The sequence below is a fragment of the Mustela putorius genome, unplaced genomic scaffold (assembly GCF_011764305.1).
Source record: "Mustela putorius furo isolate JIRA1106 unplaced genomic scaffold, ASM1176430v1.1 tig00000382_pilon_pilon_pilon, whole genome shotgun sequence".
Classification (NCBI taxonomy): domain Eukaryota; kingdom Metazoa; phylum Chordata; class Mammalia; order Carnivora; family Mustelidae; genus Mustela; species Mustela putorius.
This window is the reverse complement of record NW_025421367.1, coordinates 6,341,305-6,364,113: the sequence shown is the minus strand read 5'-3', so window position 1 is coordinate 6,364,113 and position 22,809 is coordinate 6,341,305. Positions and strand designations below refer to the sequence as shown.

The 22,809-nt window shown below is 38.4% G+C and overlaps 1 protein-coding gene across 5 annotated transcripts in view; it reads right to left on the bottom strand.

Annotated features, from left to right (window-relative positions):
- The window catches only part of WDFY3 (WD repeat and FYVE domain containing 3), a 182,621-nt gene that overhangs the window by 60,260 nt on the left and 99,552 nt on the right, over positions 1–22,809 (bottom strand). For 4 of the 5 annotated variants that reach the window (XM_004779357.3, XM_004779359.3, XM_045079408.1 and 1 more), the window contains 9 exons: positions 19,046–19,281; positions 17,733–17,867; positions 14,938–15,117; positions 13,335–13,568; positions 7,241–7,340; positions 4,985–5,145; positions 3,655–3,884; positions 2,440–2,549; positions 711–893 (listed from right to left, as the gene is read on the bottom strand). In XM_004779357.3, coding sequence (XP_004779414.2) covers positions 711–893; positions 2,440–2,549; positions 3,655–3,884; positions 4,985–5,145; positions 7,241–7,340; positions 13,335–13,568; positions 14,938–15,117; positions 17,733–17,867; positions 19,046–19,281 — 1,569 coding nt within the window. The remainder of the gene's footprint in view (positions 1–710; positions 894–2,439; positions 2,550–3,654; positions 3,885–4,984; positions 5,146–7,240; positions 7,341–13,334; positions 13,569–14,937; positions 15,118–17,732; positions 17,868–19,045; positions 19,282–22,809) is intronic. The other variant, XM_045079410.1, reaches the window with a different exon arrangement.

Below are 22,809 nucleotides of genomic sequence, written 5' to 3'. Positions count from 1 at the left end.
TTGCTGGTGATCTTGTATTAGCATTATCTGCTTGGCAATTATTATACTAGCTGAACTGACATGTATTTGAAACTTCACAGCTCTACAGTAAACGCAAACTTATTTTACCTGTTCAGTTTCTAAGTTAATAACAATTCACAACTCCCCATCTAAAATATTTGGTGCTGTACATACTCAGGAATTTAGAAGGTTTTGGATTTTATAAGGTGATATGGTACATAACTGTATAGTATATAATACTGAGGATCAATGGCAGTAAACCATAATTGAACAGGTAATATTTCTGCAGCAAAATGTGTGAATATTTACAGTAAGTAGGATAAATATAGATTAGGTTTTGCAACAAGTGATTTTTGAGCACCAAATTCATGAAAAAACCTTAGGTTTTTAGGGCTTTTTGAATTTCAGAATTACAGAGAACAGATTATGGATTCACAACCAAGATGGTGACCAGGGACTGCATCTGTGAGCAATGCATTATCTTCCAAATTCATAGATGCCAGACGTGTAACATATTTTAGATTAAAAAAGAAAAATCTGAGAAGAAATGCCAAATCTCAACATAGTCATTCTAGAATGAGTGTTGCTTTTCACTTCTGCTGCCGTCATGACATCCTCTGGGGAAGTTTTTAATTATATATCTAAAGTGCACCCACAGACTCAGATGCATGTAAATCTGTTAGTCACATGATCTTTGAGGCCTCTCTTACCCAAATGATTCTGCCAGCACTTTAAACCAGCTTCTTCAATGAGCGGCCTTGCTACAGCTATGTCCACGTGACCCCTTTCATTCACAGGTAGGGTGACTTTGAAAAGTTCCTCCAAGGCTTGCTTCTTACTATGAATTAATTCAGTCCAAACTCTGTTGACAGCTTTTATGAGAAGCTGACGCCCTAGGAAATGAAATCAACAACAACAAAAACACAATTTATCAAAAACACAATATAAAGGCAGTAATTTTCTTCATGCCTTTCATCTAAGAATCTCATCTACAGTACTTAAATGTCAAAAAAAAAAAAATTCTTCAGATAGTATTAAGTTCAATAACCAAATTAAGCTCAGATAACCAAAAATGTGGTTGGCTACTTGAAGAACTTAAAACAAAACAAAACAAAAAAAACTTCGTCTGTATGCAAGAGATTGCATTTTTTATTTTTTTATTTATAAAACTGGAAATTACATACACATTTCATTGTCTAGCTCTTCTGTATAAGAACCTTGCCCATTTAAAAGTAAGTTTACATCTGACTATTTAAAATAAGTTTAAGATTAAGTTAGTTGTTCTTTAATATTTTGCAATAGGCAAGAAATAAGTATTATTAAAAGAACATTTACTATTAAACTCCATCTTGCTTTGGACTCCTTGCTAATTGTTCTGACTCCTGCTCTAGACCAATCTTCAGCAAGCGTCAGAGTCACCTGGACCAGATTGCTGGTCTCCACCCACAGAGTTTGTGATTCAGGAGATATGAGTGGGGCCAGAGCATGTGCTTTTCTAACAAGTTCCCAAATGATGCTGATGTTATTGGTCTGAGCACTTTGCTTTGAGAAACAGTGTTCTGAGTTGTCAGTTCCTTGGGGGATGTTCTCAGTGTCTGAGCTTCACAACGTGTTAGTGAAGGACAGAGAATAAATTAATGCTTAAATGAAGGAAAGAACAAGTGGTGTACTTCCAAAGGATAAAATCATATGCAAAACTACCACACTGTATGGCTGTGGAGACAAATACTTTTACAGTTATGACTTTTTGACCAATGTGCAAATTAGAAATGAATCCACTGTGAAGATTTTAATGCATAATACTTATAAAAAGCATTGGGAAAACTATATTAAAAGAGAAAATGAATAAAAGAGAATAAAAATGGTAGTAGTGATGACCTGTCTCAAGTAATATTTGCACCTCTAATGAGACCTATCTAACACTACCAACAGGTAGCTCTCTTAATGGTAAATGCCACATTAATATTGATACTACTATTTGTGCAAATGTTAGTATCATCAAATCTCCCAGTGTTACCATGAAATGTTAGGGGCTAGCAACATAAGGAGAGCTCCAGCTGGTAGGCTAGTTTATGATGGTGGGCATATTGGCGTATGTTCAGGAGGGACCTATTGGAGCACCGGTTGCCAATACTGGCAGTATCTGAGGTGAGGTTTTTGGGAGGGGACAGAGTCTATCTTAAAAATTGGAAATGAGGGGTGCTTGGGTAGCTCAGTCAGTTAAATGTCCAACTCTTAATTTTGGCTTGAGTCATGATCTCAGGGTCATGAGATTGAGCCCTAGGTCCAGCTCTGCGCTGGGCATGGAGCCTGCTTAAGATTCTCTCTCCCTCTCCCCTTCCCTATTCCTATGCTCATCTCTGTCTCTTAAAAAACAATTCTTTTTGGCAATGGGGAGAGCTGGGAGAAAAAAGGAAGAAAACAAGTCGAGGTAATTACCTTCACTAATATCTTGGCTGTAACCACCGTCTGGTTCAATGTCAGAGGGGATCATAATGTGCCATGTAGTCATGCGGGCTTCTGCTTCCAGTCCGAATCCATCCACGTTGCTGAAAAATTCCAGTCAGTTTAAACTCTATGAAGGAAATGACTGTAGCTGAAAGCTGTAATGACTAAGTATAACCCTGCAGACACAAGCAAATGCTGGCTCTATCACCAAGTTCCCAAACTGGCAGACAGATACTCAGCAGATGCACAACACAGAACTACTACTTCATCAGGAACATGCCATTTCACAGGGTGATCTCACAAATCCACCTGGCCAAATGTAATGAAACTAAACAACAGCATCAAGATGGGCATCTTAATATTTAAGGTGCTTTTTGGTTTACTATTAACATTTTTACCTTAAAATTACCAGAAGTTCCTAAGAACATTTTCCTCATGGGCCTATGCGCCACCTCCCCCACAGTCTCTCATCCCACCACCCTTCACTCAGTTGCAGGGAGATACTTGTAGTTTCCCCCAAGTGCCATATTCTTTCCTTCCCCGGGCACTCACACAGATGGCTCTCTGTTCCCACATCACTCTTTCTCATCCTCAATGGAGGGCTAACCACCTCAAGCATGCTCAGGTTGTAACTCAGCCGGTGTCTTCTTCCCGTTCGGGGCACCTGTTCCAAGCTCCCAAAGCACCATGCTTCCAGCAGAGCACTTGGCACACCTGACTGTCTGTCTCCCCTCCTAGACTGCACGTTCCAAGACCCTGCCATGGAGTCTTTCTTGCCCACATCTCATCCCAGTGCCTAATTTAATGTCCAGACACTAAATAAGAATCTATCAAAGCAATCATTGGAAAAATCCCAATTTCACCCACTTCATGCAGAGCACTGCATTTATTCATTACATTCTTTTCTGTTTATCCCTCTTAACCTCCAACAATGTGTATTTTGTTTATTTTTAAACTTTCTTTTTAAATTCCATATGTGACATAAGGTGATGAATGCTCAACTTAAAGACATAGAAAATTAAAGGAAAAAAAGCCCACAATTTCAGTGCACAAATGTAACCCTTATCTTTTCTATTTTCTGTGATATTTTAAAACCGAGACTAAGAGGAAAAAGAAATGTTACTATCAGAAAAGTAGAGCAAAGAATTTTGGTGGAAAAATATAAAAGACAAATTCATGGCAGCAAACTGAATGTGAAAAAGTTACCTCCCAACATGCAGATTAATAAGGCAGTGAGCCAGGCAGCTAATGAATTCTTGGTCGTGGTTCCCGGGCCCCAGGATGAGGTTCCTGTTGACCGTCAGCACCCGGAGTGAATCTAGGAGAGCCACCTGCTGTGGAACGGTTTTGTGTGCCCGTGAGAACTGGTACAAGATGGTCCTGTTGAGGCAGTGATACACCGCATCGAGTGACAATCCCTGGGATCTTCGTTTGGACTAAAGATGGGAAAGCAACTATGCTTAGTAAAATGGACAAAAATAAATGGTCTGCTTCACATTCACACATCACATTAGGTCTACTATGTACCAGTGGCCATGCTCAGTATAGGGTGCTAAGTTAAAAACCAAAAAGCTCTTGCTGTGATGAGGATTGGAACCCGAGACACATAAATGTAACTTGACGAGCTGAGAGCCTCATGCCCCAGTGAGGAGAGCCGTTAAGACTCACAGAGCAGAGAGGAGTGGCCTGTCTGTCTGAGCATGTGAGGAAGTGCTGTCCAGGGAGAACCTCCTACTACAACTTGTCTGTAAGAATGATCTCTACTCAAAATGACTGGGGAAAACAAATAACCTAAAAGCTTAGTAAAAAACTTCTTTTGATGGTCTAGTCTCGTTTCCTCACTTGTAAACTTTTCTCTTTGGCTTAAATACAAATTTAGCTCTTAAAAAAAATTCTTAGATAAAGAACCTATGCATTGTATGCTAATAACACATGATAACAGCATTTCCTAGTTTCTGCAGTACCTGTTGAATAAGATTAAGCACTTGTGGCAAACCAGGTCCACATTCTTTGGTCAAAGGTACCGCACACTCACACACATGTACACACACGCAAGCACACACACACTCACTAAATGACACCTTCAAAGACCTACAATGAACGTTGTGAAAATTTCATTACAAGAAGAAAAAATTCTTTTACTATCAACTCTTCTTGTTCTGTAAACCTTTACACACAACTATATCACAGTGTAATGAAAAAAGCCCTATCAAATTGTATCAGCTTAAGGTATTTAAACCAAAAGGAAGCTATCCAGGTATCTGGGTAGCAAAAAGCAACAGCAGTGGGGAGGTCAGTGAGAGCCCACAGTTTGAGAGAACCAGGCAACTTTACAAGGGACAAGTTGGCACAAAGCTATGGATGGGGGAGAAGGATTACAAGTGTACAGTTTTTATTCACTTTTAATAAACTGAGCTTTGTATTAAATATTAACATTATCTTATTAGTTACATTTATTTCCGATAATTTTGACACATAAGGAAAAGTTTTTCAAGGAAAAACATGTACTCTAAAGCCAACAGTGATAATAGATTACCTGTGCAATTAGTTGAATTATAAAATCTATAAGAAGTTTAGATTCTTTGTTGAACATGCCTTGCCAAAGTTTGTCCACCACACGTTGTGTGAAATAAAACACATTGTTGACCAATACCTGGTAGCTTCCTCCACTGGTAATAGGCAGAGATGCATCTTCCCCTAAATTTGAGCCGGGGGAAAAATAAATATAAGAAAACTGCTATCAACCAGCACAAGACCAGATCCTCCAAAAATGAGGCTAATGCAAAATGAGTTTATCTACTACACTTAGAAAGAGGACAACTAGGCTCTTATGTACTACATTAAGAAAATTATTTATGGCCGATAATCCTGATAAATGTTGAAAGAAATAATTTCTGCAGGACAAGAGAGTTATGGATTGAGAGTGTGAAGTCTCATATTGCTTGAGACAGTCTGTGATAAGCAAACAGTTCCTCAACTTAAACTGACAGCGACAGAGGATCTCTGAGAAAAAAGCTGTCAGGTTCTTAGCTTTGAATTGATTCTGCGCAACTAATAACGGGTAAAACACACCATCAGACACAACTCTGCTCTGAATATACCTTCAAGTGCAATGAAGTCATGTAGGAGAGGACCAGAACAACTGTGAAAACGAAACTACAGTCACTGCTGGTGGGGCCACGGGGCACCTCTCCTTCCCTCCATGATTACCTTCAGTCCTGTTTCTCCTCAAGAAGGTTCCGAAGTGCCTTCCCAAGTGTTTGCTGTGTACACACTACTTCAAGACTAATTCCCCTAACCAAAATGCCCTCCATAAGCCCCTCCTTCATAGAAATTCTGGAGCCCCATTGAGTATATTATTCCTACCTAACTCTAAATTACTCCATTATGTTAAACTCTTCATTTTGTATCTTTATATAGTAAGACGGAGACTGTGCAAATAAGATTCTTAAGTGATAAAAACAAACACAAAGTTTGACTTGACAGCATGCTTTGAGAGTTACATGTTAAGCCAATACTAAAGACTTCTTGGCAGACTTACTTAGCAAAATAATAATAATAATAATAATTTAATAGGATGGAAGTTCTTTGATTAAAATTATTACTTGGCACTCAAGTAGCCAATATGTTAAATCATTACTTTTCCTTCTTTAAATTCTATCATTATTTTATATATAAATGTTAGCTCCACTGTAAATTTATCAAGTTTTGTATTTTTATTGTAACCGGATAGGGACATACAGAAAAAACATCTTAATGTGTTTTGAATTTACGTTCTGGAAGCCATCCTAGAGAACAACATAGGGGTGCCTGGGTGGCTCAGTCGGTTAAATGTCGGACTCTTGATTTCAGCTCAGGTCATGATCTCAGGATCATGAGATCGAGCCCCACACGGAGCCCTGTGTTGGGCTCTGTGTCCAGCTCTGCACTGGATGTGCAGCCTGTTCTCTCTCCCTTTCCCTTACAAAGAACAATTCTACTCATGGGCATATATCTAATAACTATATATAAATATTATATACATATGTGGCCCATATGAACAAGAATATTTATAGCAGCTTTATTTCTAATTGTCTCAACCTAGCAACTACTGAATGTCCCACCACAACAAATTGGACACATTTTATTTATTCTTATAACAGACTACATAGTGATGAAAATAAATGGACTCTTGCTACAGGCAACAACATGGATACATCTCACAAATATGCTGTGTGTGAGGAGCTAGACTGCAACAAATACATGTTATATAATTCCATTTGTAAAGTTCAAAAGCATGCCAAACGAACCTGTTGTTTTAGATCTCGGGACAGTGATTTCGTGAGCAGTAACGAGGTCATGGCAGGAGGGAAGTGGGGGAGCCTGAAATGCACTTCTGTGTAGCCTTATATAGGCATGATGGTCTGGGTGGTCATTCACGGAGTTTTATGTTTGTATACTTACGAGTATATCACAATAAATTACTTTTTAAAAGTATCAGACATTCATAGAAATGTAATCCAATTTCATATTATGGTTTTTAAAACATTGTTTCTCTTTATTTGTCCTCTTCCTGCCACCTGAGTGTACAGATGTGGACAAACAACTTAAGTATTTCCTGTTGTTGACTCTTTATTCCAGATTCAAAGGAAAGATCTAGACAGGCCTCTTACTCACTACAGAAAAATACCAATATGAAGGAAAAATGCACACAAAAGAAAAGATGAAGTTAAAAAGAAGATACACTAGGAATTTAGACAGAGAAGAGTGATTCTAGGTACTGTGATAAAGTGAAAATAAAACACAGTATTACCCAATAAGACATCAGCTGCAAGCAAATGGTCCATCACACTATCCAAAATATAAGTCTGGAATTCTTTTTGCTGAGTTCTTGTAGATCTTTCAGGAGAAGCCTAATCAATGAAATTTAGAATTAGAAACAAAATCAACTAAACAAAGATAAGAGCTCCAGCATAGTTATATTATCATGTTTACATAGTTATATAAAAGAAAAACCTATTGGTAAATAATAAAACGAGAAATGTGAGATGGTAGATAGGCTTATGCTTTCTTTTACTTTTCCACAGAATTAAAAAGAAGCAAAAGTGAAACATCATCATTTTTGAATCCAGTCCTCCAAAAACAGTATTCTAAAATTATAAGTATTTAATAAATATTTGATAATCTACTAGTATACCTCACTTCCAAAGACAGCTGGCAATTTATTATGAGATACTGACAAAATCATAAAGCCATTAAAACAAATACAAAACCTCAGGAACCTAGTACTCAAGGGGGTAAAGTCGATGGGGAGGGCAATATTTGTAACAAAAAGTTAACTAAGCACGCAATTTAGCTCTGAGCTCCCTCGGCTTCAAGAAGGAGGGAAAAAAAGATGATATGGTTTACGAAGCTTTTTATTGTCTATAAAAGCAGCACACTAGATTGTCAGCAAGGATGTTTTCCTAAAATTGTTCTTACAGTTCTCAGATGGCATTTCTGTTGGTAATTAGGGTAATACAACCCAGGTGCACAAATGTCCAGTCGCTAACCTGTGAAGTGGGTGGTCGAGCCCTGGAAGCCCAGTGGATAAAAGGTGGGGAAGATTCTTTTGTCATCCTCAAATGCCAGCTTTTGGTAGGAGTTGCATATTGAACAATTCAACAAACTGACATAAATTTTTTTCTTAAAAAGAGATCTGGATGTTTTAGAAACAGGCACAGTACTGATGCTTTGCAGATCCTTGAATAGACAGATCCGGGACTATGTTTATGACCACGTTACAAAAGTGGGCTTCAGACTACTGTTCTTCATTTACACTTGAAATGTGCTCCATTTTAAAAAACCTATTTCTTTCTATTCTGATTTTCACTGTGGTACTGATAAAGGGTTTAAAGGAGCAGCTAAAATCTAAATTCTATATTCAGATCAAGGATCTTATTCTAAAAATTTGGAAACCAACAGCTAAACCCAAGCTACAGCAAACATTTTTCTGTTTTGCTGGTAAGACATATTTGTTTTAAAATGACAAAATATGGGCCTAATGAGTACATTTAAAATAGTACTAGTGCTTAGGAACTAGGTTTGGTATCTATTTGGGAAAAAGTAAAGGACATGTCATGTTGTTTTTAATCTTAATAAATTTCCCTGTGTAGGCGAACAGCTGAATCACGGCGGTCAGCTTGAGCGCCACAGACACCCACCGCCTGCCTCTCCCTCGTGTTGACGGTACAGGGAGACCATAGCCCTACCAAAGGAAGAGAAAGTGAGAATGTTTAAGTGGGAAGCAGACTGATGAGCTCTTGAGGATTACCCTGTCATCAGATCAGAGACCATTTTGTCAAATAGTTTAAGCCGATCAAAGTTTCCTGGAGGAAGGCTCTCCATTCACAGGAGGATTTAAACACTCCTGAAGATGACAGTGCTCATTCTGGATTGTAACAACTGAAGGTGGTTAATGGGATAAGTAATACTGAGTAGAGTTTATCAAATCTCAACGAGACAACGTTTTGGAGTCTGTGAACAAAAGGGCCACAGAACCCAGAGAAGTAGCTTCATCAACAATATTTATCTTTACTTAATTAAGAAATATTCTTTTGTATTCTGCATGGATTGAAGGCTAGACTCAGTCACCAACACACGTTTAATCTTCTGAATCCCCTCAGAGAAGCTGTTATATGAATGATTATGACCCAGAATTTATACTTGTTATTGGCTCTAATTGCTGGGTTTAAATGTTCTTGCTGAGATTTATTATAGCCTAACTTTTAAAGGATTTAAGACTTTATAAATGTATGCACAGCTGTCTCAAGGGTTTTTTTTTCTTTTTAAAACATTCCATGGACTTACTATTATGTACCAGACACCATGCTTAGTTTTTTGTACATTATCTCAATCTGCAAAAATCGCTCTTTGAAGTAAAACTATCACCCCATTTCAGAGATAGGGTCACTGAGGCTTAGAGTGGTTAAGTCACAACTAGGATTCAAACCTCAGTTTCTCTGATGGCAAAAGTTCATGGCTTCACCCGCTATACCATACTCTCCCAGCATTAGTAAAAGTCTCCATATTGAAGTTAACAAATGCACACGAGCAACTCTGCTACTGTCTCCTCGGCCATCTTTTAAATAAACCTGGTTGGCTATACCAGGTAACTGGGATGAGTTCAGGGCAGAGGGAAGATAAGAATGAGCACTGTGATTGGCTCTGGCTTCTGGCTATCAGGCATCTTCCCTACAGAAACTGGGAAGCCAGTCAACACCAGTACTCAAAGAATCACAGCCTCCTTTTTGCAGCCGGCAGACACCATGCAGAATCTTCGCGTGCAAGGCCAGACAGCCCTGGGCGTCTGCTGCCCGCACTGAGGGCAGGCCGCTCTGTGGTTTGTCATGGGCTGAAGCCCTTCAAGAAGAGGATTTTGAGCTTCTTCATTCTAGCTACAATATTCCTTTTAGCTGATCTCTTCTCTCAGGTATGTCAGAGTTCTCTTTGCCCCCTTCTCCCACTTTCCATCTGTTTGTTGCCCTAGGGTCAGCCAGGGTGGACTGCACACTGCTGAGAATGGGGAGGTCTCTTAGAAGATGGGTGGAACAGAGAGTCACGAACCCCCGAGACCACAGGAAAGCACGTGTGGCATCCGACAAGCACACACTCATGAGCTTTTCTGCAGGCAGAGCCAAAACCTTTTCTATCCATTCCCTTGCGCTTGCCTCCTGCCACCATGGTGGTATTCACAGGCTTCGAACTCCCTATGACACCTGGCGGTGACAGCAGACATGGGGAGTGGGGAGAAGAGAGGACCACCAGGGAGACGCTAGCATAGGCCACTGCAGTGTCTGAGGGAGTCTTCCGTGCCACTGGTCCCATAGTAGGAATTGTAAATATATAAACTCATTTAATCCTCACAGCAGCCCTGAGAGACACGTTTTATTTTTATACCATCTGAAAGATGGGCAAACTAGAAGGGGTAAAGAGAACTCACAGTGGCCACAGTCACACAGCTATAACCAGCACACATTTAATTTCTCAAGATAGATTTTGCTGGTGATTTACATACACTTAACTCCCATAAAAATCATGCAGGGGAAGCAGTATATAAATCATTCCCCAGAGAATGGATTGAGCTCAGTGAGATGAAAATGCTTATACAATAAATAACAGGGCCAGAATTCAAAACAGGTATTTCTCCCTCCTAAACCCATGCTCTTTTAATTAGGCCCCACTGTCCCCCTTATACTTAGCCTCAATGGCACACTCTGGTTAGCTTATATGAAAGGGAATCTTACTTTTATTAACTTCTAACAAAGATAATTCCACACATTCTTTTGTAGATCTAGTCAAGTAAGCACATAATCTTGTAGTGAGACTGAAGATGACTGAAGACTGAAGACTGAAGATGGCCTGCCTCCCATATACTGAACTGAAAATCAGTTGATTCAAACCCCACCCTTCATGTAGGTAAATGGTAAATATACAGGATAATTCTCTTCTTGAACTTCTTCAGAGATAAAGACTTCATAATCACAATATTCAAAATCATATGCTTGCTACTTATTTTTTACACCAAAGGAAGACATCTAGTACAATAAATGCTTTGTATGTTTACTCTGTACATACACTGTGTAGTAGCATTAAAGTTCCTCAAAGTATTAAGTTAATTTTTAAAAGCCAATGTGTATCTCTCCTATTAGATGGTATCATATCTTCATGTTTGAGAAGAACTGCTAGAATGCAGTTAGAGTTAAATGATTTAAAAATACAGAGAAGAACACACCAAACAACAATACTAAGTCTGTGAGAGACTAAAAGACATGTGAAAGGTGGTGACTAAATTTAAGGAGTTTACAACGTACCTGGGAGTTTCAATCTTGACATTCCCTACTTCTCCCTGAAATGTAACCCTAGCCACCCCTAATTCCCAGTATAGCCAGACACAATTCCACTGCAGGGCAAATGACTCTCTGCAACAATGAGAATGTTAATTCAAGGTTAATACAGGTTATATCAAACTTTCCCATTGAAAAATATAGAAAACCAAGATAAAAGACAATCATATCATCTATTAGATGACACAGCTAATCTATATCATCTAATATAGCTATAAGAATTCCTGTAAGACTAAAAGTACTGTACTGGATAAATCTCCCCATATATTCCACACATGTGTATTTTGTTGTTTGGCTCGGTTATGCTTTTTTGCACACACTCTTCTAAACTTGATTATCCTGTCATGTTCTGATCACCACCTCATTTTGCGTAGAGTGCTTCAAATTCCTACCCAATCCACTAAGATAACAGCCATCTTGCTTCTCAAAGTTTTCCACGAGGACAAGCTCTACCAGGCATGCTTTTAAACTCTACCAAATGTATTATTGATGATAATGATGGTTTTCCTGCCAATATTAAACATTGTGGTCCTGGTTAAAATGCTCAGCATGAATGGTATCTGAATTACATTAGCAATTTCTTTTAATTGACTGAGTGGAGATAGTTTCACATGAGTAGGATAAAATATCTCCTGTGGTTTTAAGGTTTCAAATAAAAAGTTAACCGTGTTAGCCACTAGAGGGAGCAGAGCAAGTGCAGGTTCAGTTGCCAAATGGCTGAGAGCCTGTGGGAAGTTCCCCAGAGAGACAAGCAGCCAGTCTTCTGCACTGACTGAATCTTATTTTCAGAGACCTGGGAGTAACAGACTCTGTGACCCTACTTATAGGAAGTGACCGAAAAAATATGAATGTACAGCAACTCGTCATATACTAAATTCTCTTTCTATGACCTTTTGAGATTTTTTTCTAGGTGAACATTTGGTTTTCAGGGATGACCAATTTCTAGAGCTGGGAGGGCTCATTTTCTGGTCTGTCAGCTGCTTCACATCATTTATTAGGAGAATGGGCAGGTACGGTGGACTAAATGTCTGTGTCCCCCCAAATTTATATGGCAAAGCTCTAACCCTCAATGTGAGGGCATTAAGAGACAGAGCCATCATCAGGTAATGAGGTTTACATGAGGTCACGATGGTGGAGTGCCCATGAAAAGATTAGTGCCCTTGTAAGAAGAAACACCAGAGCTTGTACGCGCTCGCTCTCTCTCTCTCTCTCTCTCTCTGCCATGTCAGAGTACAGCAAGAGCCTCACCAAACTGGTGTCCCAATATCAGACTTCTCAGTCTCTGGAACTGGGGGAAATAAATGCCTCTTATTTAAGTCCCCCAGTCTACGGTATTTTGTTATAGCAGTCTGAGCTAAGGTAGCAAGCAACCTAGAACTTTGCTGTCTTGAGGAAAATTAAGTAAGTACATATTAAGCACCTACTATGTGCAACACACGTCTTAAGCCGTACAGGACACCTAGAGCAATAATACTTGGCAATAGTATGAAAGAGGTATGGAAGCAGGGAGTTATAAGCTGAGGAGAGGCCTGTGTGTCAAGAGAAGGTGTTTGTACACTGAAGCCCATGGGCCAAATCCAGCCTAAGTCAGTTTTGGTAGACAAAGTCTTATTGAAACACAGCCATGCTCATTCATTTATGTATGGTCAATGGCTGCTTTCTGGCTCTAATGATACAGTGGAACAGCTGTAACAGAGACCGCATGGCCTGCACAGCTTGAAATATTTTCTATCTGGCCCTTTACACAAAGAGTCGGTCAATTCCTGGTCTAGGGAAAGGACGATAAAGGACTGAATTAGGGATATGCTTGTGGGAATAGAAAGAAGAGAAACAAACTGTTAGGGTATGTAGCACATCTGAGATTAAAAAAAAAAAATCCCATAGTCTGTAATATGTTCTGCCTGTACAACCCAGAAGAATATGAAATCTGAAAGGTATCTAGCATCAAATGTGCTTGGTTTTTAATGTTCTAATTAGAAAAACAACACAAAAGAGATGTAAATGCATTTTTTTGGTGTTTACCTCCAACAAAAAATCAATTAGCGGAGTCTGCTTGCTGGCAGGAGTAAGACAGAGGTTGTCTATTATTAAGACCCGCATGAAGTCAAAAACAAACTTCTTAGCTGGGTGATTGGTCAGATAGGTCTTTGTGCCCACGTTGCAGTATTCTGACTGGCTTCTGTTCATCCCTGTGTCTGCTGCAAAGGCTTTAAATTCTTCTGCCGGAGATCCAACCTCATCATCAAGATCAGTCACCTGGTATAATCAAGCAGAAATAAATGCTAGTCGTATTTGATTTTATGTGGTATTTTCACTTCCATGTTTCCTAAAAACCGAATTATAGCAGCAACAGTATTTTCCTTCAACATTTACCTCACATCAAGCTATTCAAAACATTACCTCACTTTGCTTATTCGACTCTTATTTCAAGGTAGCAACTGGGAACCACAGGTCACAGTTATTTAACACATGCTCTTTCTAGTATTAAGCTGATCAGCCACTAACCATGTTATCTGTTCTATGTTGAATTTTCTCTCTATGGTGGATAACTGCACTTAAAATAAATGAAATGATGAGAATGACTGTATCTACATATTGAAATATATCTACTGAGAAGTCAAATATCACAGAATCCCAGATAAAGATCTGGCACAATGGTAGCACCTAAGGGATGATCCATTTTTGCAAATTAAAAAAAAACCCCGATAACTAAATAAAACAATGCCAAAACCAAGCCAATTTTGAGCCAACAACAACAACAAAAAAGGACCAAAAGACAGATTATAAGCTGCTGACAAGAAAAAGATGTTGAGATAATTCCTAAGGTCTTTTCTTACCAGAAAAATTAGGATTTAAAAATCAGAAACAAGCCAGGTCATGTTTTACTGGTCTTTCTCCTAAAATTCCCCATAGTTTCATAATGAGTTTTTCACCTTCATATATGAAGAAAAATTAGTATGAACAAAGTAGTTTATTCCAGGCCCTAGAGTAAGTGGTGGAAGTAAGAGAAGATATCATGAAATTCTAAAGTATATAGAGTAATAATTGTCTTTGGGGCTTTGTTTTAAAGGACTGAAGAAGTACCTGTACTACCTATGATTACAGTCTAATAATTTTTTATTAAATTAGTATAGAATATAAAAAATAAAAATGGAACAAAGTAAGTAAGGAAAGTTGAACGAAAAAGACAAACACTGATTTCATTTTTGTATAAAGACAACCACTCCTATAATTAATTTGTAAAGACTAAGTCCAGGAGATGCCTAATTCCTGAGATTAATAAAGTGGAGACAAATTTCGGTCTGACCAGAGTTTTGTAACCTGGATACGACATTTCACAACAACATGTATGAGCACATAAAGCAAGAAATGGGTCCACAGTGACTTGGAGAGGGGAGTGATTAACCAGGGACTTCCAAGAGGACGGTAAATTAAACAGGAAGCAGGATTCACTGCTATTTTAGGGGAAAGCAGAGGACAGTGTAAGGAGGAGACACCAGAGAATAATGGGAGAGGTGAGGCTGTAACTTGGTCAGAAGCTTAAAAGACTGGAAGGAAATCCTGAAACCACCAGGACAGATTAATTCCAGTTTGACAGCTCCCCCACTCCCCACCCCCTTCCTACCATCTCTGAGTATGGGCGAATGTTGAAGGGGAAGACGGTGGCTGCTAATGCACACAGGAAGTCAGGGCTCATCCACATGGAAGCCAGGTCGGGAACGTTGTGATATAAGTATCTAAAGAACTGCATCAGGGTCACGGGATATTCCCGGAGCCAGGATCCCTCCTCTTCTGATTGCCAAGGCTGTCATGAGGACAAGAAAAGAAATAATTTGTCAGAAAAATTGACACTGCTAAAAATTGCTTTAAAAACCCATTACTCACTACTTTCCTAAACTGGATATGTCGATGGTTCAGAACACTTAGGAACCACACACACAAGCAAATATACAGAAACAAATCTAGAAATAGGCTATCACAAAAACAATACTCCTAGAAACTGACAGGATGTTTATCTGTTCACTGATGTTTTCACAGCTCAGGAACTTGAGTCAGTGATTTTGATTATTTATCATTACGAACATGAGTACAGTTGCTGCCAATAGTGGCTGTATTATCCACAAAGCTGTCCCATCCTTCATCATGGGACAGTTATGAGTAACAGAAAAGATGGGGAAGTTACTCCACCTTTCCGAACCTCACACTGTCATATGTAAAATAAGAAGAACAATGCTTTCAACCACATGCAACTGCAATATTATGATCTATAATAAGAAATACATACTTGGTCTTTGTCCCATCCCATTCTTGGTACAGAGCTACTAAAACCCTCAGAATTTCCTAAGCAAGAAGAGCCATAAAGGGTGTCTTCCCTTAATCATAACAAAGGCCTTTCAACCACAGCTGAGTTCACGCTAATGCTAAGACTTTTGGAAAGCCCCGAAAGATGGAGGCTTGCTAGGGGGATCAACCACATCATCAGGGGGTTGGAACTGCCAGCATTAACACTCTGCACCCCTGGGTGCCTGGGTGGGCCCAGTCGGTTAAAGTGTCTGCCCTCAGCTCAGATAGCGATCCCAGGGTCCTGGGATTGAGCCCCATATTGGGCTCCCTGCTCAGTGGGGAGTCTGCTTCTCCATCTCCCTTTCCTCTATGTACTCTCTTTCTCTCAAATAATAAATAAAATATATTTTTTAAATATTTTTAAAAAATACAGCTATGCACCCCCTAACTTCTAGGGGCTGGAGAGAGGCTGGAGATTGCATTCAATCACCAATGGCCAGTGATTCGATCATGTCTATGTAATGAAGCCTGCATAAAAAGCCTTTAGGACAGGGTCTCGGTAGCTGCAGGGTTGGTGAGCACACAGAGGTGCTGGGAAAATGGCAGGTGGACAGTGTGGAAGCTCTGTGCCCCACCCTCTGCATGTCTTCCAACTGGCTATTGCTGAGTCACAGCCATTTATAATAAACTGGTAATCTAGGAATGTAAAATGCTTTCTCGAGTTGTAGGAACCTCCAATTTATAGCTGGCAGGTCAGAAGCACAAGTGAAAATGTGGACTTGTGATTGGCATCTGGTGTGCTGGGGAGGGGGCAATCGTGGAACCGACGCTGTCTCCAGGTAGATAGTATCAGAACTGAATTGAGCTGTGGGACATCCAGCTAGTGTGGCAAAACCCCTCATGTATTTGGTGACCAGAAGTGTCAGAAGTGAAGCAGTGTTACAGCAAAATATTGGGAGTAGAGGAGACACACAGAAGTGTGTTTTTCCATAAGAGCAATACAACAACAACGATGATGATAAAAAAGGAAAAAGTGGGGTTCCTGGGTGGCTCAGTTCATTAAGTGTCTGACTCTTGGTTTCAGCTCAGGTCACAAGTTCCGCCATGGAGTCTGCCACTGCCTTTGGGTTCCGTGCTCATTAGGGAGTTGGCATGCCCTGTCTTCCTCCCTCTGCTCCTCTCCCTCCCCTCCCCTTGCCACTCCCTCTCTAAAATAAATAAATCTTAAAAAAAAAAAAAGGAAAAGGAAAAAAGAATATATGTGAACAACACCGATCTGATACTTGCCCAGAGACCAAGTTTTTTTAACTTATATTTTTATGTTTGTTTATGACAAGGGGCCAAAACAAGGATCCCAAAGCATTCTAAATGAATACAATAGTAATGTTCTTTCCTAAGATGACATAGGAATAGTTGTGGCTAAATTAGGTTTGTCAGTACTTGTAATCTAGTGTAGTTAGTAATTCCTCTTACAATGTGATCTTAAATTGTGTAAGCATATTAAGTTACTATTCACAGTATCCCTGTAGGATAGATAGAAACATACACTTTGCCACTTAGTCTTTCAATTCTTCATATCTAAGTTAGAAATAATTAGAATAGTAAAAACAAATACGTTTTTCACCTTTAAATGGAAGTGATTTTCAAAGTTCAAATAACATATTGCAATAACATAGACTATAATATGTTATATACACGTATACCTTGTAATATACAGTTTTTTGTAATGTACATTTCATAACACCAGTAATATCAGTTAACACTTATGAATCACTTACTACATACCAGGCACTCTTTTAAGTGCTTTATGTAGATGCCAACTCCCCATTAAATCCTCACAACAACCCTAAGAGATCAGTTCTCCGCCACCAGCATTTCATACATGAGGAAACTGAGGCACACAGAGGCTAGGATGTCTCAAGCACCAGAAAGGGATCTGGACCCGAGCAGGGCTCCAGAGTCCATGGTCTCATCAGCTGCTTGGTCCATCCTTACAGCAGAGAGCAAAAAGACAGGCTGAGCTTCCGGAGATTGCGCATTTAGTGAACAGTCACGTTACGTAAGGAGCCCTGTCTTTAAGCGCACACTACAGACCCGAGGCGGCGCCAGCAGGCTGGGGCGTCTCCACAGACTTACTGAATTCAGCATGCTGCGCAGCATCCCCAGCAGCAAGAAAGCGGCTTCTGTGCACACGTTATGGATGGAAGACACCACAGTGCCACTGGAGGCGGGAACTCCGAAGATAAACGTCCAAATGGAGTCTAGATCAAACTGCAGAGATCAGAGTGAAGAAGATTAGCCGCCGTCAGTTTGTTTCAGCGAGAGAGCCTCACAAGTTCTAATATTCTGAAAACGTCTTGGACACTAATGAGGTTTTTTTTTTTCCAAAATGATCCATGATGGAGAAACAGAGACCTAGTATGCTTCCCTCCTAAATTCTGAAAATTTGTAAATTTTCACATTTGTAAAGAAATGAGAATACTATATATCATCCTGTCTTAGGTACTTATGCAAAAATCAAGGTTTTCTACTTTTTTTTTCTCTATGAAAACTAACAAAAAGAAAATACATGCTAATTAGCCAGGAGATAACATTTCAGAACTATGATTTTAATTAAGCAGGATCTTTTTAAAAAAGCATGTGGGACTCACCCCCCCCCCCAACCTTGGCAATATTCTTATTCACTTTAAGGTTATATACAGATAATATCTGATGAAATAAAAATCAGTTTAGGAGACTTATTCATAGCAGTTTTATATAACACTTTATGACTATGGTGTCATGCTTATTTTGAAAAATTACATAACCAAACTGTTAAGCCTGAATCTGAAGCCTGACTTAATGTAAGGGTACAGACTCTGTTTTCATGTAAAAGTTTCTGTCAATTACTAGAACTGATTTGAATTAGCATTTGGCATTACGATACTAATAGTTGAGTCAAATCTGAATTCCTAACTCCTCACAGTGCCACAAACATAAGCTCTATACAGCTATCCACAATAAAGCCTTAGTATTTTTTCCTAAAGTGGATGTTATCTATCATCAAGAAATCAAAGACATTTTTGTAATCAGAACTTGCACTAAGAATCCTTCCCAATTAATTCATGGTATACACACCAATCTCTTTATTTTCAGTTCTACAGAAATGACATTATACTTCTAGATAAAATCATGTAACTCAAATTCTTCAAATCACCATTCAAAACCATCCAAACTCTTTATGTATACAGAATCATACAGAGTAATCAAACAAAACAAAACAAAACAAAAGACAAAGGACTTCTTTTCATGAAAGTTTCCTATAGTATCTTCAGATTTTTCTTCCCAAATCAAACTCTAAATGTGAGGAAGGGATGGAATCCCTTTGGTTTTACTGTGAGTAACCCATCACCACACGGTGATTTTCTGGCACACAGAATTACACTTACGCCTTACTAGATAATTCCTACCTGGCAACCCTGCTTACATCGGCTGCTGATGACAGGCACACTGACCTGCAGGTTCTCAGGCAGCTCACTAACTGGCTGCTGCAGAAACAATGCCATGAGGAGAAAATAGAGAGCAGGGACATTAGTGTGTTTAGGAAGGAATGACTGAAGAACTGGGAAACCAGGAAAATGACAAGCATCCCGGTTAATCTCCCTGACCGTCGATCTCCCGCCAGCACTCCTGCCCACATTGAATCCTAAGAGGAGAGGAAATGTAACAGTAAGTACAAAATGAGTAATAGATTGCCATGCTGTATTAACAAAGAAAGGAGTAATTCAGTATATGTGACATTTCTCCCCAGAACATCCACATTAATATAGGCAATGAACTATTCCATTGTTGAATTAATCTTCCAGGTAAAAGGTCTCTTACTATCTCTGATTTCAGCAAGCCTGTCTCTTAGAATACAGGTCTTGAAAAATACCTGAGACAATCAGATACAAGAGGTAAGATATATTTTACACATTCAAAGATAAATTTTACACATTTGAGCTCAAATGAGCTCAAATTTTCCCTAAGAATAAAGTAAAATTCAAAACATAGCCAAAAGGTAGGATGCTACCACAATATACCTTAAAAAACTAAAACTGCTGTCATATTTAGTGGATAAATGTAATTAACTATATTTAGTTAATATATGTCATTTGTCTGGATCCTGTTAACCTAGTTAACTGTAAATTATCTACAAGTTTTGAGACAAGACAAAATAAATAAGCACAATCTTTCTTCACAACATGATCTGTAGTTCTGTTAGGAAGCTGCCCAGTGCTGGGACAGCAAATGGGAGCCTGCTGTGACTGGGGCTATTCAAACAGGCAGGTTTCTTCCTAGAAACATAGTCTGACTAGGAGATGGTCAGTGGGGACTGATGTGGCTTATGTAGCATCAGCCTTTCCATCACTCCTGCTCCCTCCATTATATAACTTATCAGGATACAACTCGAACATTCAGTTCTTTCGCCTCCCCAAACCTAGTGCAGCACTCAGCACAGAATAAAATGTTGGCCAGAGTTTCAATGTAAAACTTGTATGAACAGCAACCAAGAGAAGAAGGGTTGATTTTTTACTCTGAGGCAATTTTTATTTCAAATGAATATTCATTTTTTTCTTCCTATTTGTTTTTTTCTAGGATGAAGTGAGCACATACTTGCTACTATTTAAAATAATAAAACAGAAATTTGTGTCTAGCTAGCTTTGTAATGATTTCATCCTAACCAACTGCTTAGCATGATGTGAATTAATCTTCTCAAGTATGTTCTAATTAAAAAATTATATAGCAATTTACCAGCCTCTTTCATAGATTATCTCATTTCTCAAACACAATGAACATGTGAGTCAGAAATTGCTATGATCCTTTTCATAACATGGAAAATGGGCAATTTGTTCAATTGACGAGTTGAAGAGCAGTGGCACTGGGACTTGGGCCTGATGTCTCTGTATCAGAGTTTATAAAGTTGGACTGTCCCCCTTGGCCTTCCTAATGACACTGCCACATTTCTGAAAGACTGGCTGCATTAGGACACTGATGATTTTTGCTTATAGTGAATTCTAAGTGAAGTTATCAGTATAAAAAAGTCTTGAGCTTTAAGAAGTCAAAGGACATAAAGTAGTAATTTATACATTAAACAGGAAAATAAATTTTGAATAAATTCCACATCCTAAATGAAAACCAGTACATGCATTTATTTTCCTTTCTAAATTCTCACACTCTATTTTTCCCTATGATTAATCTTAAGAATACTTAGTATGTTACTAACAATTAAGCCTTAATTTAGATTCAAGTAACAGCTACATGTAAGATATAAAGAAAAATTTGACAAAAACTAATAAATGTGAATAAAACACTCAAAGACATTAGGTTGTTCATCACATCAAAGAGAAACAGAATCAAATTATATGAGATACATATATGTATGTATACAAATGCACATATGTGTGTTATCATATAGGTACTTAGGGGAAATTAAACTGAATCAAATTTAAATTAAACTTAAATTCTTAGATTTCTCTTTTAGAATGAGAGCAGCATATGTAATTTCTAAGCAGGTAACAATGAAGGACAAGTAAATTCTAAGATTAGAATTGGAAAAGCTCCCTTTGCTGATGTTACTGAAGTGATACAGGACAGACAAAAGAAAAGGGGATTGACACTGAGAAGACAGTTACTTAGACTCTATTACTGTTGAGTTCAGAAACCTTATCCATTTAACAGTCTTACTTTCCTAATTAGAGAAATTAATAGGTTTACTGTTTATAAAGTATAACTTACATCTATAAAATATATACCTGTCTCCAGAATCATGAAGCCCAAATGAGACGACACATGTTAAAAGACTTTGGCAAGTCACACTGCTATAGGAGTCTTAGTTAGGTGTTCCCACCACTGTGGTTTTGATGTTCGATGAGAATCGGGGCTGTCACCTGGCACTCAGAACTCTTACACTCAGCAGTACTCACATTCCCGGCTCACTCTCCTCGCGGCTACCATTAAGGTCAATAAGTGAAATCTCTTGCTACCAAACTGATCATAGTAGTAACATTTGTAGGCGATATCCCTCTTCTAGGGTTGATGCAAAATAGTGATTTTTTTTGGATCATAAAAGTATATATAATGATACTTTAGAATACGTATTTTAAAGCCAACAATTTTCTTGAGAAATCATTTCACAGTGAATTCCTTTCAGTACAAAGTTTCTTCATTTTCCAATATGAAATAACAATAAAAGAATCTTTGTAAACACTGTCTTCCTATCATTTTCTTTGGTATTTGAGAAAGCAGTGCAAGTAGCACCTAGGTATTAATGCTTTCGCAGTTTTTTTTTAAAGAGATAAATTGCATATTCAATTTGGGTCCCTAATTGACAAGGGCAAACATGTATTCTTGATGCTTCTTCTAGAATACAATTACATATGATTTTAAGACGTATTATAAAGACAAATTTTTTTTAAATGCTTGATTTAAAAACAGTAAGAATTGGATGCCTAGAATTTTCAATAAAAACATTATTTTAAATATATATAGCTCCAAAATAAGATCATTAATATGAACAGAAATACAGCAGTTCAAGTGACTCTTTAACATAGGAAACTGTAATTTTCTAGTACTACTTAAATGCTCAGTTCCATGTTGAAAACTGCATAGAACCAGCAAGCAGACAATAGGGAATTTTGGCTAAAACTTCAAGCTTAAATATTTGAGAAGCAATACAATGTAACTGTTAAAAGCAGGGCTTTAGATCTAATCAACCTGGATTCAATTTTTGCTACTTCCTAGCTGACAAGTGACTTCATCCCTATGTCTCGGTTTTCTCATCTCTAAAATGAGTATGATAGTTATTTATATCTCATGGACTATTGTGAAAATAAGTTAATGGTTGAAAATGAAAATATCTAGTAACTGGCACAGATATAGCATGAAAAATACTAATTACTATTAATTTAGTTTTGATAATTTGCTAACTACCTACTTATAGATCAAAAAGGGAACTACAAAACAAAAGGACTGTAAGGAATTCCCTTAGTTTCCACATCTCTAATATCCTGTGTCTGCCTTCCATTTGCTTTGTAATTTAAAAAGCCAAATTTGAAACTAAGCTTTTTATTCATTTGTTCATTCATTAAAATTCATTATTCTGGGGCATCTGGATGGCTCAGTCAGTTAAGCATCTGACTTCAGGTCAAGTCATGATCTCGGGGTCCTGGGATGGAGCCCCACGTTGGGCTCT